This window comes from Protopterus annectens, chromosome 13.part0 (assembly GCF_019279795.1).
Source record: "Protopterus annectens isolate FY-2018-M chromosome 13.part0, PAN1.0, whole genome shotgun sequence".
NCBI classification, from domain to species: Eukaryota; Metazoa; Chordata; order Ceratodontiformes; family Protopteridae; genus Protopterus; species Protopterus annectens.
Window position 1 is genome coordinate 1,278,667,611 of NC_056747.1, and position 19,465 is coordinate 1,278,687,075.

Here is a 19,465-nt window from a genome sequence, read left to right on the forward strand (position 1 = left end):
GTGGTATATCAACAAACAAGGCAGAACCAGATCCTACCTCCTGTGTCGAGAGGCTCAAAGAGTATGACACTGGGAAGTCTCTTCTAATGTTTTCTGATTGCAGCGCATATTGCGGGGAAATCCAACGTGATAGCAGACAAATTGAATAGAAAAATTCTAATGCCTCACAAGTGGTCCCTAAAACAGCAAATTCCAAACCAGATTTTTTGCAAGTGAGACCAGCCTTCCTGCGACCTGTTTGCCACGTCCATGAACACCAAATGCAGCAGCTACCTTGCCCTAATTGACCCACTGGGGGAGTCACCAAGAGATGCACTCATTCACGATTGGCCCCCGGGACTCCTTTATGCCTTTCCTCTGTTCCCTTTAATCCCCAAAGTTTTACAGAAAGCCAAATCATGGAGTTGCAGGTTAATACTCATCACTCCATACTGGGCTCCTCAGATCTGGTTTCCTTTCCTATGGCCCCATCTCCGAGAAGAGCCATGGATTCTGGACCCAGTACCAGATCTTCTGACTCATCAGTCAGGAACGCTCCATCCCTCTATCCAGACCCTGAAACTGACAGCTTGGCTGCCCCACTTCCAGTCTTAGCCAGGCATCCAGACATATCCCCTGCAGTGAGACAGATTCTAATTTCAGCTCATAAGACAACAACTAGAAACCTTTATGCTAGCAAATGGAAAAGATTTTCTTGTCGGGCTTCTAAGAATAACGTAGACCCCCTTTACAGCCCCCGTAAGTACAATTTTAGATTTCTTAGCAGAAATTTTCAATGAAGGCACAGCAGCAGCTACCATGCAGTTACAATTAGCTGCCATATCTAACTACCACATAGGAGACATGGGATCAAAAATAATGTCTCACAGACTATGCAGAACTTTCCTGAGAGGTAAATTCTTACTCAGGTCTCCAATAAGGGAGCCACCAACTCATTGGGACGTCAATTTGGTACTGTCTACTCTAATTCTCCCACCATACGAACCAGCTTCCTCTTGCCAACTAAAATTTCTATCTTGGAAAACAGTTTTTCTGGTAGCCATTACGTCAGTTAGGAGGGTTTTGGAACTTCAAGGTCTGTCCATACACCCTCCCTACATAGTTTTTCACAGACAGTCTTTCTCTTAGAACAAATCCTTCATTCCTTCCCAAAGTATGTTCTGAAACCAACTTAAATCAATCCATTGACCTGCCTGTTTTCTTTCCAAACTATGGCAACAAGGCAGAGTATATGCTACACCAATTGGACGTACACAGATAGTTATGTTTGTACTTGCATAGAACAAAGGAATTTAGAAAACCTGACCAGTTATTCGTTTCCTTCTCAGATAACAGAAAATGTGCACCAATATCAAAAGTTACCTTGTCAAAATGGCTTACTGACAGTATTCCCCACACACAATTCTCAACATAAATAGCTGCCAGGAAAGATTAGAGGCCACTCAAGAGCTATGTCAACTTCGACCACCTTTCAGGCTAAATTACCTATGGATTCAATCTGTGCTGCAGCCTCATGGGTCAAACCTCATACCTTTATCACTCATTACAAAGTAGACATGGCCTCCCAGAACAGGGCTTCCTTTGGTTCCACTGTTGTGAAGAGTTTATTCCCTTGAGCCACCCAAGAAAGAAGGTACTAGGGATGCTGTCCCAAACAGCAAGAATGAAGGCGAAATAGGTCAACTTAACATTAAGAAGTTATGTACTCACCATAACATTCCATGTTTGTTGTCCATAATCTTGCCTTCATTCTTGCTTCCCACCCTCCTTCCCCCAGCCTTCACTCCTAGAGGATCAACAGGAATTTTTTATTGATTGCACTTTGTTCTTTGCTTCCCTTCATGCCTGTTGAGGCATAGGCTAATAATTGTTACCATTGGGATTTTGTATATATTTTAAAAATGTGTTACTATTTTGCAAACAAGATCTGGGTTATTTTCCCTAAGCATGATGGGATAGGGTATAGCCTAAAGCCAGTGGAAGCACTCGAGCTTTAGTATTAGGTCAAGTCGGAACCGATGCTCGGTTCCGAATCCAGCCAGCAAGCGTGAAGGTGAGATTATGGACAACAAACATGGAATGTTATGGTGAGTACATTACGTCTTATTTCTGTTGCTGCTGTGTGTACAGATAATAGCAGTATGGCACAATGTAAATTGGTGTTGGGGGTGCAGTGATTTCAGGAAACCTTTGTTGTCAGCTGTCTACCTCTACACCCAGTTCTCCTCTGGGGGCTGCTTGACCTCTGCTGACAAAGCTGGGTGAAGTTGAGGTCCAGAGCACATATACACTAAATCCTCTTAGACCTGTGTGTGTGGACAGTGTGCATATCTCAAAAATCAGAACTGATGCAGTGAAATCCTTGAGACAGAATGGCATTCTTGAGTGAATTTTATACACAAATATCTCATTACCAGGAGTTTTGTATCCAGGAAGAAAGAGGTCATAATCTCGGTCTACTCTTCCCTCATTAGGCCAGTTATCAAGTGTAATGTCCCATTTGGCATGTACTTCACTAGACCCATGCAACAGCTGGAAAGGCCGCAAAAGTACCTCATGAAGAGGATCCTAGGCCTTAAACACATGTCCTACATGGACAGACTCAAAACTCCAGCTATTCTCTGTCTCATATCGTCTACTAAGAGGCAATCTCTGCTTGACTTACAAAGCCATGTCTGACCCAGCTCTGTTAGAAATGCTGCATGTAAAGAAATCCCAGTCACTCTGCAACACACACTCCACAGACCTCAGCCTCATTACCACAATCAACAAGACATGCTGGAGGGACAGGTTCATAACCCAGAGACTGCCCATGCTCCGGTATAGACTTCCCATACATGTCAGCAGAGCACCTCATTGGCCCACTTCGAGGAATCTTGATGAGTGGATGGGAAATTGAAATTTCACCCGGGATCACTCCAGTGGCTCTACTTGATAGAGGCACTGGGAACTAACGTTGGGCGGCACGATGCCAGGTCACTTCTATGGGCTAGGCTTGTAAAGGCTCCAGGGCCATTAACCTAGTACACACCTATGAACCTAATTAGAATTCCCTGAATGTATTTATTGTGAACTACTGTAGTGGAAGGGTTGTACTCCCTGTTGTGTACAGCTGGCAAATTCAGTATTTCAGAGAGCTCTCCTGCAGCTAATGGAGGAGGGGTCACATTCATGTTGAGCTGCATTGAAATTCCTGAGTTGGAATAGCAGTTTTAGAAGCAGTTCATAGTGGTTCACTCTTCTGTTGCAGCATTCAGGTTTCATAATAAAATCTGAAAGGAAGACCAAAATAATAGTCTTTCATACATTGGCATCTTTGGTTCCTGTATCCTTACTGAGACAACGAGACATGTTGCATTAAATTCCATGCCCTTTGTGGGTATTGGAATTGAACTTCTGCTCCCTATGCTGAGTACATTAATGACCTGCGGTGCTTCTTTACTGAGTTGTCATTACATCAGAAGTAAAAATCTTAGCCTAGCTTTGCAATACAGAAGGATGGAGATGTCCTTCAAGGATGCATCTGCAGTCCTTACAAATGGGTTGTCCTGTCGTCAGGCAGCCCTTCGGTCGGCCGGATTCCAAAGTCTGGGTCTGGCCTCGGCTGGTGTCGCACTTCACCCGACGTCATAGCTGCAGTTATTCGGGTATAAAGGCATCAGCCGACACCATTTTCCTCAGTCTTTCTTGCCGTGGGCCGAAGCAGAAGCTGTTCGCAAGTGCCGGTCGGTCAGAACCAGAGATTACTACTACCGAATTCTTCTACTACTACCGAAGACTTCTAAAAAGCTAAGTACCCCGTTGGGGACTCTTTCTTGCCTCAGCCGATGTCAGAAAAAGTGAATAACTGTTTAACTTGTGGGAAACAAATACCTCATAAAGATTTCCACTCTTACTGCTTACCTTGTTTAGGCCCAGACCACGACGTAGCAGCTTGTCTAGCCTGTGCTTCTTTTAACCGACGGACGCTTAGACGCCGGTCGGAATTTGCTGAGGAGTTTTTTGGCTCCGATTTTGCTTACATTATGCCATCGGATCCTCCGACTACACAAATATCAAAAAAGCGCAAGGAAAAGGACCGACACTCGCGGTCTGCGGTTTCGGCCGAAACCGCGGTTAGGCCAACCGCGAGTGTCTCGGTTTCGGCTGAAACCGAGCAAGCGGTTCTTCCTTCAGCCGAAAACTTACCTCCTACCGAGGCCTCTTCCAACCTCGTGGGATCGGCTTCTGATTTACCTTCTGCTCTGGCAGTTTCTCAGGAATTATCTGACACTATCCCCTTGGATATCTCCACCCCTGCACGTGGAGCTGCTAGGCCACCTGCAGCCATGTCCATTAAGGCTTTTGCCAGGGCTAAAACTACTAAATCTGTGCCTGCGAAGACCCCCTCTCACAGGCCTAGCTCTAGTTCACAAATGCTTAGTCTAGCAGAGGATCTCATTTCTTTAATCCGGGGATCCCAATCTCACACAGACAGGGCCTCTCACCCACCTCCAGAGAAGAGGCCTAGAGCAGAGCCCCCTGAGCCAGTTTCTACAGATGATTCCTCTGATTATTCAGATAATACTAACCCTCCAGAGGCTTCTTTCTCCCCTTATGAAGACTCTGATGCTGAAGAGTCCATCCCTTCTGCCTCTCCGCCTGAGGAATTTTCCTTTGGGGAAACCTTGCATGCTATGAGGGAACAATTTCAGTGGCAGGGCCAGGATTTCTCAGACTCTAGGAAGAGGCTTAGAACCTTTCTGCATTTACCACAACATAGGCCTTTAGCCATTCCTCCAGTTCTCTCTGTTGTAGATGATGCATTTAATGATGCTTGTTCTGCTCCTGATTCACTTCCACCGGCCCCTGCTAAGCCCGATAGGTACTACAGGGTTCCGGATACTCATCACCATTTGTATAAGGCTCCTTTTGCAGATCCCGAGACTATCTCACAGGGTCCTAAGGCTGCAGCAGCTACCTCTGCCAAAAACCCTCTCCCCTCTGAAAGGGAATCCAGGTCCTTAGAGAGATGGGGTAAAAATGTTTACACTTCTGCAACTCTTTCAGCTAGAGCATTGAACTGTCAATTCCACATGATCCAGTATCAAGAATTTATGCTAGACCAGTTAACCAAAAAGTTGTCCTCAGATGAACCATTAGACAAAAAATCTGTTCAGGAAATGGTACATAACATTCAGCAGGTCAGTAACCATTCATTAAAATGCGGCTATGATGCACTGGAAGCTTCCTTCAGATCAGCCATGACTGGCACAGTTATCAGAAGGCATGCATGGTTAAAAGAGCAGGCCTTACCAGACCATGTGAAATCCAAATTACTAGATGCTCCCATGGACAAGATCAATTTGTTTGGCTCTCCTGCACAACAGGTGCTGAAGAAGATGGAAGAGAAGGCAAAATCTGTCCAAACAGTGAAAGATTTCTTACAGGTCCAACCTCCAAGGTTTAGCAGGAATTGGCCCTCCAAGAATTGGTCCTTTCCAGACTCCTCCAGAGCCCAGAGAGGCAGGAATAGGCGTTCAAGAGGCCGAAGTCAATCCAGAGGTGCCTACAGGGGACGCCAGTGGCAGGGTAACAACCAATGTGGTGCAGCCACGGACACAGCCACCACCATTACTACAGTACAATCACAGTGACTTGGTTCTAGCACCGCCTACCAGGGAACAACTAAAAGCACCCTTGGGCGGGAAGCTAGCTTTATTTTCTGTAAACTGGCATTACATCACAAGAGACAAGTGGATTTTGCAGACAATAGACCAAGGTTACAGGTTTCACTTCCATACTCTACCAGGGAAGAGAGGAATGCCAAACCTACCTCCAAATCAAAAGGCAGAAGCTCTAAAACAAATATCTCAATTATTAAAAATGAGAGCTGTGGAAAAGGTACCATCTATGGAGCAAGGACAGGGATTTTACTCCAGACTCTTCCTGGTACCAAGAAAAGAAAGCAAATGGAGACCTATTCTTGACCTGTCCGCTTTAAACACATTCCTCATTGTTCCAAAATTCAAAATGCTGACCCTACAGCAGCTTCTTCCCATGCTGGGCAAGGAGTCTTGGCTGGTAACTCTAGATCTCAAGGAGGCATACCTGCACGTCCCCATACGACCAAATTGCAGAAGATACCTCAGATTTCTTGCAGGATCAGAGCATTATCAATTCTCAGCATTGCCCTTTGGCTTATCTACTGCCCAGAGTGTTCACGAAATGCCTGGCATCAGTAATTGCTCATTGCAGGCTCCAGGGAATCCAAATCTACCCTTACCTGGACGACTGCTTGATACAAGCGGACAACAAAATCAAGTTAGCAGAAGACTTGAAAAGGGTCATTTACCTACTACAAGCCCTGGGATACACAGTCAATATAAACAAGTCAAGGCTGATACCATCCCAAAGGATAACCTTCTTGGGTGCAGAGCTGGACACATCAAGCAAATGGCATTCCTAACAGTAGAAAAACAGGAGCAACTCCTCTATACTTCTTGGCATTAACAAAGCAGAACCATCTAACAGCAAGAAAAGTCCTGCAAGCCTTGGGTTTCATGGCATCCTGCATAATATTGGTTCCACATGCCAGACTGCATATGAGAAAGTTACAGTGGTACCTAAGGAATTTATGGTCTCAGCATAAGCACAGCCTAGAAACCCAAATTCCAATAATTCCATGCCTGAAGCAAGAATTCCAATGGTGGGCTCAGGCCTGTCAATCAAACAAAGGATTGCCCTTCCACAACACTCAACCAAGCCAAACCATTACCACGGACGCCTCAGACCTCGGTTGGGGGGCCCACATGCTGGACAAGTGCATACAAGGCTTATGGACTCAAGACCAGCTGCACCTACACATAAATCAAAAGGAAATGCTAGCAGTAAAACTGGCAATTCAGACATTCAGACCATTTCTTCGACAAGGTCAACTGTTGATAAGGACAGACAACACCACAGTTATGTGGTACATCAACAAACAGGGAGGCACACATTCGTACCCTCTATGCCGGATGGCAATGGATCTCTGGAATGTGGCCCTGAGTTACAACGTTCAGTTACAAGCAATTTTGTACCAGCAAAAGAAAACATTCTAGCAGACATACTAAGCAGGACTACCACGGATGCCCACGAATGGATGCTGCATCCGAGCATCTTCAAAACCATTACAAGAAAATGGGGACTCCCTCAAATAGACTTATTTGCATCCCCACGCAATCACCAACTAAAGAAATTCTGCACAAGGACGTACCACCCACTTGCTTGGAAGGTGGACTCCCTATCTTTCAGTTGGAAAAACCTGACAGCATATGCATTCCCACCACTTCCTTTGATGCACAAGGTGCTATTGAAGATCAAGGAGGACCGTCCAAGGATCATCCTGATAGCTCCAGACTGGCCAAGACAACATTGGTACCCATTACTGAGGAGCATGTCTCGGGAACAAATATGGCATCTACCCCTTGTTCCCTTGCTGTTAACACAGAACAACTACAACACCCTGCATCCAAACCTGAAAACACTGCAGCTAACTGCCTGGAACATTGCATAAGAACAAATAACCCAAATTTATCCCAAAGGGTAAAAGACATTATCTTGGAGGCTCGCAGACCTTGGAGTACTGCAAAAGGAGAAAATGTGTCACTGGTAAACATAGCCAACATCCTGGAATACTTGGCAGAGCTCTTCCACAAAGGCCTGTCCTATTCTTCCATCAAGATTCATGCATCAGCTATTTCAGCAGAATACGACCTGGATCCACCAGTCTTCTCACATCCTCTGCTCAGGCAGTTTCTGAGAGGAATTAAAAATGTAAAACCGCCTAGGAAGCCACCATTGCCAGCATGGGACTTGAACTTTGTGCTAGAAAAATTGACACTTCCTCCTTTCGTACCAGCAGCAACAGCAGAATTACAATACTTATCATGGAAAACTGCTTTCCTGTTGGCAATCACTTCAGCAAGAAGGGTATCGGAGCTACAGGCACTAATGGCAGTACAGCCCTTCCTGATCTTCCACCAAGATAGAGTATCCATGAGAACCAATCCTACTTTTATGCCTAAGGTGGTCTCCAGAGTATCTTTGAATCAGGCTATCCACCTACCTACATTCTTCCCCAACCCTCAGAACAGGGGAGAAAGGCTGTTGCATACCTTGGATGTGCATAGACAATTACGCTACTACCTGGACAGGACCAAGGGCAATAGGAAAACTGACCAGCTTCTGGTAGCATATGCAACAGGAATGGAAGGAAAAGCAATTTCAAAACAGACAATCTCTAAGTGGATAGGAAATTGCATTAGATTTTGTTACTCCTACCATGGAAAGAAAACTTCAGAAAACATCAGGCCTCACTCTACAAGGGCTACAGCCACTACCACAGCTTTTCTACGAGGAGTGACTACCAAAGACATTTTAGAGGCTGCTACTTGGAGCTCCGTGCATACATTTGCCAAGCATTATAATTTACCTTTATACTCCAGATCCCGAGCAGGTTTTGCCACTGCTGTTTTGCAAGGGATCTTAACTACACCATAATTTTATTTCTCCTCCTCCCCCAGTTTGGCTATGGTATTCTACCCATTTGTAAGGACTGCAAATGCATCCTTGAAGGACATAGTACAGTTTTGTACCTACCATAAATGTAGATGTCCGATAGAAATGCATCTGCAGTCAGGATTACCCACCCTCCTTCCCCTCTGTGGTACTCCTAGGGTATTTGCCCATCTTGTAGCTAGCTGGGGGAATCTATTATGGTGTATTTGTTTGTATATATGTACATACATGCCTATTTTTTGTTTGCTTTCTACTATTTGGAATCATTTGCATTTATCCAAATTTAGCCTTCCTAGAGGGCACCTGGCATCTGGGACAAGAAACACTGAGGAAAATGGCGTCGGCTGATGCCTTTATACCCAAATAACTGCAGCTATGACGTCGGGTGAAGTGCGACACCAGCCGAGGCCAGACCCAGACTTTGGAATCCGGCCGACCGAAGGGCTGCCTTACGACAGGACAACCCATTTGTAAGGACTGCAGATGCATTCCTATCGGACATCTACATTTATGGTAGGTACAAAACTGTACTTTCTGGCTGTGACCCAGGAAACTGGAGTTCAGTTATTGGCCCTGGTGCCAGAGGAGCCAGGTGGAGAGGGAGGAAAGAAAGGGTGTGGCTTGCCCTCCTGTCTGAGGATGAGGGATAGGAATAGGCACTTGGTTAGCACACAGAGCACTGTTATATCCCTGATGAAGACTGAGAAAACCCCCACCCATGTTTGAGGACAGGAAAGCAGGGCTGCTTTCTTGTAACACCTCTTGCACAATATAGGGGCAGCCATTGTGGTCAGTCCATGGCATACCTCATTCTGTTGTAAATTGAGCATTGCGGGGGTGGTAGGACATTTAGAAGAAGTCTCAAAGTTGTCCTGATGGCTGCCTAAATGATGGTCCCTCCTAGCTGACCCTCTCCCTGGTGGTGGGGAACATTTGAGCATAGTAGACTTGGGTGTTCTAATGATTGTCAGATAGTGGATGCAAAACCCCACAAAAAGTTGTAAAAAAATGTGTATGTTTTCCCAGAAGTGTTTATTTTCATTTGCCACATGTCAGCTAAAGTAACATGATAAAGTACTGCATAGTGCTGCAGTGAAACCTATAGGAGTAGACTAGCAGTCTTGGCTGCTCTTTTTTTATCTGAATTAGCAGATCTTACGTGCTTTTTATTGCTGAATATGCTGTGGTTGTGACCTGAAGTTTTCATAATAAAATCTGAAAGGGGGCCTGAGATGTGGCATTCTGTATGTAGGCAAGCACATCCATTGTTTCAAAGTATTCATTTCCACAGTCTAATATTTTGCATTGTACTCTGTTTTCATCATGGGAGTTGGAATGAACGTCTGCAGCTTTAGTACACTGAGTCATTTTTGTTTGAATGCTGCTTTACTGAGTTGTCATCACATCAGAAGTAAAAAATAGTATTTATTTCTCTGTTATATAGCATATTCTAGGGTTACAGTGTAGTTTTCATCGTAAAATCCGTAAGTGATTCTGAGATACTAACTTAGGCAGCATATTGATTGCTTCAGAAGTGTTCCTCGGCACAGTCTGATATTTTGCATTACACTCCATTTCCACTGTGGATGATGTTTTAAGCTTCAGTATAGTAATAGCCTAGTGTACTTCTTTATGGAGTTCTTATTACATTGGAATTAAACGTTTTATGTATTTTACCAGTACAATTTTTTTTCATGTATCACACGCTGTATATAACATTGTGTGGACTGCAGCAACTACATTAGTGTAGTCAAATTCAGTGTAGTACTTCCCTGAAACCCCCCTGAAGGTCTAATCGTAATCATAGGTGCTTTGTGTATGCTGTGGTTACTGCCTCAGTGATTCATAATGAAATGTGCAAGGGGGAGTGAGAGATTTCCTGTTATGTATAGGCAGCATATCTATAGTTTCAGAAGTATTCACTGCAACAGTGTGATATTTTGCATTATACCCTGCTTCCATTGTAGTTGTTATAGTAAACTACTGCTCAGTTTGTGGAGTACAATAATGGCCAAGAATACATCTTTACTACATTGTAATTATATAAGAATTAAAATTCCCATTTGTTTTACCCCCCCCCCCCAAAAAAAAAAGAATAGTATATGCTGTAGATAACGTATGGTAACAGAACAACTAAGTAGACAAATTGAATGCAGTGCTGCATTAAAACGGCAAAGGGTGCATGACAATCTTAGATATCTTTTGTAGCAGAGTGTACTGTAGTAATGAAATGTGAAAGGGAAGGTGTGATGTCGCACCTTTTACATGCATGCTGTTGATTTAGAGGTACTCACTGTCGTAATCTGATATTTTATATTATGCTCCATTTCCATTGTGGGTGCTTTTGTTAAACTTTTTTTTTTTTAAGTGTGCAAAGCACAGTAATAGTCTAGAATACATTTTACTGAGTTGTCTTTACCTCACAGTTAAAAATCCTTTGCATTTCTTCTGAATACAGATTTTGTTTTGACACTGGACTTATGCCACCTTCCCTGTTTAGATTACTGTGCATTATGGAGATACAAGTTGTATCACCTGACCAAAATTTCTTCTTTTGCTGCAGTCTCTCTTATTGTTACAGACATAGGGCCCTTTGCTTTTAGATACCATTGGTAGTCTTATATTGCCATTTGGCTGCTCTGTTTTTGCTGTTTGTTTCACTACAGACATGTACATTGAGCATCATTCTTCAGGCTAATAAGCACTGAATATATCTGAATCATATTATTATTGTGTTGTAATAAAATGAGACCCAAAAATTTATATTAAAATGCTACTATCTCATAAAAAAGTTAATATTTTCTATCATGTTATATGTTGTGTGGCAGTTGGTACAGAGGGTTAAGGCTTTGAGCTGTAGTTCCTATGGTACAGGGTTTGATTCCCTCATCTCTCATTTACTTTCATTGTGACCTTGAGAAAGTCACGTAACCGGCTACTGCTGCTAGGTTACCCTGAAAAGAGAGACTGTGCCCAGTGGGACTTCCTGATTAAATGGGTGTTATTACATTATAGCAAAAGTACTCATAATTTACTTGTTCTAACAGGCAAGTGTGTGTTTTGGTATACATTCCCTGAAAGCTATTAAGTTAAAGCACAATAAAAGTGGTACTATTTAGGGGTCTTTTCAACTTAATAAGACTAAGTTGGTCAGTAAAGAGGTTTTACTAATTGTACATTTGTAAACTCGTGTCTCAGTTCTTTTCAGCATAAAAGAAGCAGTCAGAAACCAAAATATATAATGTTGATGCCGTTTCAGATCTAAACAGTTATGCATTTCTGTAAAATGCCAATCACTTTATTTTCATGTATTGAGGCATACAAATAACATGCAAAACTGTTCCCATTAAAATTCAAAATACAACTGTTATTTTTGTCTTTGAAGCTAGAAACCCAGTCTTGAATATTCTTGGAGGTAATTTATGCTAGTAACATTCCCTGGAAAATTTAGTGAAAATATTGAACCACTCTGGGAAGCAAGCTTTTATATGCAGGCAGCAATAAAAGCTGTCAGTCAGTCAGTAATTAAGAAATGGTCAGTAGTTAAGGAGTTAAACTTGTATTATACAGTTTGTAAGGGAGCTTCTCCTCACACCAGTACCTCTTTAAATATTCTAAAACGTGGTTTCAAAATTACTGTTGTGTTAATGTTATGAGGAGATTATCTATCTTAACATATTGGGCTTGAGAGTAAAACGATCCATTTTCAAAAGGTGTGTATCTTTAGTGCTCTTTATGTGCGTCACTTTACCTCACATTGTGTTTGTCATGTCAGCTAGGTTAGCTTTTAGGTAGGCCTTGCTGCTGTACAGTCTGAGAATGACAGAAAGGAGCTGTTATCGTTAACCCTATGATCTGAAAAGCATGCAGCCATGCTGCTTTTAAAGTGATCTTAAAACATTTCTTTTTAGCAGAGCCTTCAACTGTATTGCATTTAACTGTTCCTTAACTTATGTTAGATACCCTGCAACTCTATCTGTCCGGAAGCCACCATTTTAAGCTTAAAATAATACCACTGAACCTTAGTGGATTTTTCCCTGCGGTTTTCTCTTGGCCACAGTACAGGCAACACAGGTTTGAGGACCTTAACAGATACCCTGCAGCTCTATCTATCTGTCTGGAAGCCACCATTTTAAGCTTAAAATAATACCACTGAAGTATGTGTCCCAGTAAATAACTACTTCATAAGCTAATCTTTTAAATAATGCTAGACTTTATAAGCACAACAACAAAGGCAGACACCAGCAGCTCCTATCCTTTCTCTTTGGTTACCCACTATCCTCATACTGTTTGTGTGTATTCTCCTGTTCTGCACTTTACCCTTCCCTAAATTCATTTCTAGCCTCACTCATAATTGCCTTTCCTATTGCACCTGCCCTATTTTACTGTCTTCAGACTCTTACATATTGTTTTTTTTTTGTTTTGCCCTGCTTTTAGCTGCTAGTAATACCTCTCTCCCCCCTCTCCAAAGCCCCTCTCTATTGTAGCTTATTTTAACCATACAGCACTGGGTTTGCTTCAAGTAAATCTACTTGTGTAGCTTGAGGCCAGTGTCCTTTAATAAGTTTATTTCTTTTTATTTTATTTCTGATGACTATACCTTTTAGAAACTTTATATCCTTGTCTCTCAAGCTAGAGTTTCACTATCTTTTTCTGATTGTTTCTGTGACTTCATCTTGACCAGGGTGCTAGCCCCGCTCCATTCGCCCTTGCTACGCTCGGGCTCACATAGCTCCCCTACCCTACCCCCATTCCCACCCACCCCGTTACAATTACCTTTATACCCAACTATCCCTATCTTTCCTGTCCCACTAGCCACTACAATTCCACTTCATGCCTATTGCCACAACCACCTTACTAATCTGTCAATCTTGTCAACATCACTTCCTCTATACCACTGTCTGTATACCTACTCTATCTGACCATATTTTATTCCAACATGTATTATTTTCTAATATATTCTACACTACTCCTTATTCTCTCTATCTCCACTTCTTACCACTCCAATCTCTCTGACCCACTCCTATGTTCACCAACATCTGACTCATACAACATATATCCAACTACTTCATCTTGTACTATCTCCGCTAATCTCTTTACTACCTCTACCTCAAGTCTATATAAATTATCCATAATACAGGTTTTTAAGCCTTCCCACAAAGCTAAGTCAAAACTATACAAACTCCATCTAGCATCTACTACACATTCTCTCCTCACTAAAAACCTACTTTGTTCTGGAGATATCCATCCCAACCCTGGCCCCTCTTCTCTCCCCAAAACTACCTCTACACTGCCCCCATCTTACTCCTCTAATAGTCACCAACCTCTGTCACAACAGTCATCTCCATCCAAATACGTAACTATTTACTCATTGAATATTCAGAGTCTAGCAAATAAAGTCACTGAGCTGCACTCATGGATAGCTCTCAATACCCTTCACATTCTCTCCCTATCTGAAACCTGGCTCAAGCCACAAATCTCAAATAGTGAAATACTCCCACCAGGTTATAATATCTTCCGATCTGATAGACCTGTAAAAAAAGGTGGTGGCGTGGCCATCCTCTACTCAAACATTCTTAACATCTCACCATACCCTTCCCCAATTCCTGGCTTCCTCCCAGCTGAAATCATCATCCTTAACTGCCATCTGAATCCCCACAAAAAACTTGCAATTGCCTCTATCTACCTTCCTCCTGGTAACAATCTGCCCATTCTTGAAAACATCCTATCCTCGTTCTCCCACAACATACCATATGAGACAGTTATCCTTGGTGATGTCAACATTGATTGGTCCAAACTCACAACTGACTCCCCCCAACTCAGTATCCACCTACACGGCTTCCACCAACTTATAATGTCTCCCACTCGCTTCCATAAAAATTCCACTTCCAGCTCCATCAAAGACTGGATCCTTACCAATTCCCCCCACCAATACCACAATCCCACCACCTTACCTGACTCCCTCAGTGATCATCTCCCTACCACCTTCTTAAGACACTACTCCCATATTCCTAAACCCCACCTTATCAAAGACTGTCGAAAACCATCAACTTTCAATTCTTCCCAATTTAACTCCATTCTCCACAACATAGATTGGTCCATCCTAAAACACCTCCCCCTAAATGATGCTGTAAGCACTTTCAATAGCATCTTCATGAATCCTCTAAACTCCTTAGCTCCCTCTAGGAAGATCAGAGTAAAATCAAACCATGCTCCCAGGCTCTCCAAAGAGACTAGGTCCCTTATAAAACAGAGAGATCATGCTTGGAAAACCTGGACTAAAACTAAACAACCACCTTTTCTTCAAAAATACAGACAACTGAGGAACCTTGCAAAAAAAACATGCAACTAATGACAAAAAGTTATACTATAGCTCTGCTCAGCTTAACAACAAATCCAATCCTCAAAACTTTTGTTCAACTCTCAACAACATCCTCTATCCTGGAAAGCCATCTAATCCCTCCCCATACCCTAACTCTTCCTCACAGGAAACAGCTACCCTCCTGAATCAACACTTTATCTCTTCCATCCAAAATCTGGTAACCTCTAAGCCAAACTCTACTTCGACACCCACCTCTCCAAGTCCCACTAATACAACTTTGTTTTCTTTTGAGCCAGTTCCCATTACTTACATCAAATCTCTACTACTCAAGCTAAAACCTTGCTCTCCTTCCACTGACAATCTATCTCCTACATTCCTCAAACTTGCTGCTGACTCAATTGCCTATCCTGTATCTATACTAATTAATCGATCTATTCTGGAATCAACTGTCCCCACCCTTTGGAAATCTTTCTTCACTATCCCTCTTCATAAAGGTGGAAACTCCACTGACCCCTCAAACTACCGACCCATTGCCATTCTGTCCCCCCTCTTCAAGATATTAGAAAAATGTATTCACTCACAGCTTCTCAATCACCTCCTCGCACACCACTTACTTACCCCTACCCAACATGGATTACGTCCTCACCACAGCACCACGACTGCCCTCCTCTCCTTCACTCGTATCATTGCAGAGGCCCTAGACAACAATAAACTCATTTCCCGTCTCTTCCTAGATCTCTCCAAAGCCTTCAATACTGTCTCTCATCCTCTGCTACTATCCAAATTCGCAAATCTCCACCTATCCCCCTCCACACTTGCCTAGTTTAATAGTTACCTATCTGGCAGGGAACAATCTGTCAAATGACTCTCATCCTCCTCATCTTTCCTTCCCATCTCCACTGGTGTTCCCCAAGGCTCCATCTTGGGACCCCTTTTGTTTAACATCTTCACCAATGATCTTTACACCTCATGCAAATAATCCTCTCTTATTCAGTATGCCGATGACTCCACACTTATATCCATCTCAAATAGCATTCCTGAACTACACTCCCTGACCCAACAGGCCCTACTATCCACTGAACAATGGCTCTCTCACAACCTATTGATCCTAAATCCCAAAAAGACCAAACTCCTATTTTTCCTTCCCCGTTCTCTTTCTCATCACAAAACCTCCTTTTTTATTACATCTTCTAACAATACAAACATCCAACCTGACACCCACACAAAACTCCTAGGGGTCATTATCGATGACGAACTCAAGTTCCGCCTACACATACTCCAATGTATATAAAAAAAAAAAAACAGAAACTAGATCTGCTATATCGGAACAAAAAATTCCTAACCCCTGAATCTAGACTTACCCTGGGCCAGGCACTCCTCCTCCCCTCCCTCTTGTATGCTGCCCCTGTTCTTACCAATATCCAGGCCTCCACTCTAGACAAACTGCAACAGACTTGCCATAAAATAGCCAGATTCATTACTAACTCCCCATACAACTCACACCACTGCATTTCTTTAAACTCTCTTCAATGGCTTGAACTTCCCCAGTTCCTGCTATCTTATCAATTTCATATGCTACACTCTATTCTTTATAAATCCTCCTTCTGTCCATCTATGTCTTCCTTAGTCTCCAACTACATCCCATCCCGGACCCTCCGTACTTCTAACCAACAATTACTTGATATCTACCACCCAAAAAGGTCTGTAGATAAACTACTCTACAAACACTTGCCCATGCTTGGAACAAACTTCCCCTTGACTTGCGTTCAATCTCCCACACCTCACACTTTAAAAATGAACTAAAAGCTTATTTTCTCAATTTCAGAACCTGCCTTTGCCATGACCCTACCTAGTCTTCCTTCCCTTTATGTACCCTCAAAAGGACCATACTTAGTACCTCATTACACCTCTCTCTCCAATGTGTCTACTATGCATTTGCACAATTTTATACAAACAAAAAATGTTTATTGCTGACCTATTGAACTATATCAATGTAAAATTGTTACCTAGCTTCTTTTTAATGCAACTTTAACTTTATGCATGTAACCCAACATATGTGAATCATTTTGCTATAACTGCTATTATATCAATATTGTTTAAAATTGTACTTGTTTTAAAATGTATTACTGGAGCTTTTCTCCTCGGGTCTCCCCTGAAAATGGGCCACAAGCCCAGTTGGACAAACCCGGTTAACAAATGTTAGTAAATAAATAAATAAATTATGTAAATGCTGTGCAGCCCAGTGGTATAATGAGGCTGCTTTAGTTCTGTCTTGATTGACTTACTTTCTCTTTTTGAGTTACATTACTTTTATGATCATTTTATTTATCTTTACAGTGCTTTGGAAAAAGCGCTTTATTAAATTTGTTGTTAATGGAAAGCTTTGGACTTGTTCTTTCCCCGTTAAAGGAATGGCTGTTGAAATTTAATGTAATTGTCTGCCATGATCAGCTCCTTGGTTGTTGCAGTACCTAGCCATGCTGTGTTACTTTGTGCAGGTGATGCTTAAATGATGCGTTTTGTAGGCACTTGTAGGTATTAAACTCAGTAGTGCTGTTTATTGTTTTCCTTGCGCCTTTCTGAGGACATATTCCCATGCTGAAGCACTTAATCTATACCTAGAGAAAATGCAAGCGCACATCTCATTTATACAGATACGGCTTGAGTACTAGATATTTGTGAGCGCATCATTGACATTTAGAAGTTAAAGGTCATGGAAGTGCTGGCCTTCCTTATGTTACAGGTGAACCCTTCAGTGTTCGTGTGTTTGCTGGTGACATGACATTGTGATGACCTTTGAAATATGGGAAACTGATACACGTGTTACAATCTACAGTATACTATAGTCTAGTACAGCTGGGCTGATGCATTCCTTGTGTTTTGTCCCATGTCTAGGTCCCACAAGAAAAGGGAAAGTCCTCCTGCCACATCAGTCATCCAAAGGCACGCTGGGTATGGATTACAGGTACTCACAAAATCGTCTTTAAGAAACTCTGTTGGTATTGTCTTATATGAAATGCACTGAACAGTTTGATTCAGAGTCTGAAATTTATGATTTAATTCCTGTGTTCCTCCTTTCCTCCTCATTTTTGGAACAGACAAATAGTGGTCATTTCCTAACATTGCCCAGTGCATGTGGGCTTCTGTGGATTGGAGGAAGTAACTTTTTTTTTTTTTAATTCCTTTTGCTATATTGGGACTTGTGTTTACAGCCCTATGAATCACCTGCATCATCTTAGAGAAATGTCTTAAATGTGATTTAGGGTAGTCATCTTCTGGAATGGTTTGAGGTCATATTTGTGACATTTGAGATGATGTGGACTTTAGTTTGCACTCAACAGCATTCTGAGGGGTAGTAAATTCTAAAAGGAGTCATTTAGGAATTTTGTTGTTGCTCACTGCTTTAGGAGTTTAACTATAGTGTAGTGTACTTGGAAACATTTATTGTTGGGATGTAAGTACTAGTTGATTCACGTAGTTTGGGCCTTTCCCTTTCTTATAAATAAGTTTGTAACTTAACATTTTTTTTTTTTATCAATTCTGCATTTATAAAAGTAGCTTTGTATTTCTTCCTTGTGTTCTTGGATTTTGTGATGTCCAACTGAACTGTTACTTTATTGAGCCTGTTCAAGCCATCCGCCAACCTTTCTGTAAAGTAATTCTTCTTGTGTCTCTCTGAGCCATCCATCTTGAATCCTCAGAGTGTGTTCTCTTGTTTTCACATATTTCTTAATTTACATGGCACTGCTCAGATTCTTAGGGTTTTTAGGAGACCTTTAACTAGTTAAATGCTCCATGAAATCCATCACTGCCTCAGTTTTATTTTTGGAAGCATACATATTAAGAGCCTCTACTTTTTGTTTAAAAGGTTTCTCTTGAGGATAATGCATCGTATTTGTAGCTACCCACTGGACATCCATTTTTTGGGTGATTTAAACTCTTCAGAACTATGTTAGAGTGTGTTGTTATTTTTTACATCAGTTGAATGGATTTCTGCTTTAGTCTCCCTGTACCAGTCATAAGCTAAAGCTTCAAGTATTTTAACCAGAGCACCTTACTCGCCCTCTTCACGAGAAATGTTGATGAGTGGATGAGAACTAGAAAATTCACCCCAGGGATCACTCCAGTGACTTTACTCGACAGAGGCACTGGGAACTAAGGTCGGGTGGCACAATGCCAGGGTAATCCTATGGGCTAGGCTTGTAAAGACTCCAATGCCATTAGCCTAGTACACACCTATGAACCTATGAATACTTTTAACTCACATGCTCAGTGAGGTAGTCAGTTTGTTAGTGTACATCTTTATCTGCATAGTCCAAGATGTCTATTTCAGAACCTTAAGAACAAAAATAAAAAAAACAAATGGCAACCACATCTAGTAGCCACTTTATTCTGGTTTAGCACTTTCATCAGTACTATACTGACTTCATCAGAACAGTAAAAAGCGCAAATTACAAGTCTTAAATAAAACCAAACAATCACGTTTTTGCTAATTGACAAATTATTTCTTAAAGAAACCCATGTACTAAATATAAACAACCCTAACCCAACAAATGTTCTTTCTCCAGTCACTGTTAAAAAATTCTTCATTTACAGTATTAG

General features: G+C 42.0%; 1 protein-coding gene across 2 annotated transcripts in view; it reads left to right on the forward strand.

Annotated features, from left to right (window-relative positions):
* The window catches only part of CWC25 (CWC25 spliceosome associated protein homolog), a 564,446-nt gene that overhangs the window by 216,855 nt on the left and 328,126 nt on the right, over positions 1-19,465 (forward strand). For both annotated transcript variants that reach the window (XM_044055290.1, XM_044055291.1), the window contains one exon: positions 17,759-17,828. In XM_044055290.1, coding sequence (XP_043911225.1) covers positions 17,759-17,828 — 70 coding nt within the window. The remainder of the gene's footprint in view (positions 1-17,758; positions 17,829-19,465) is intronic.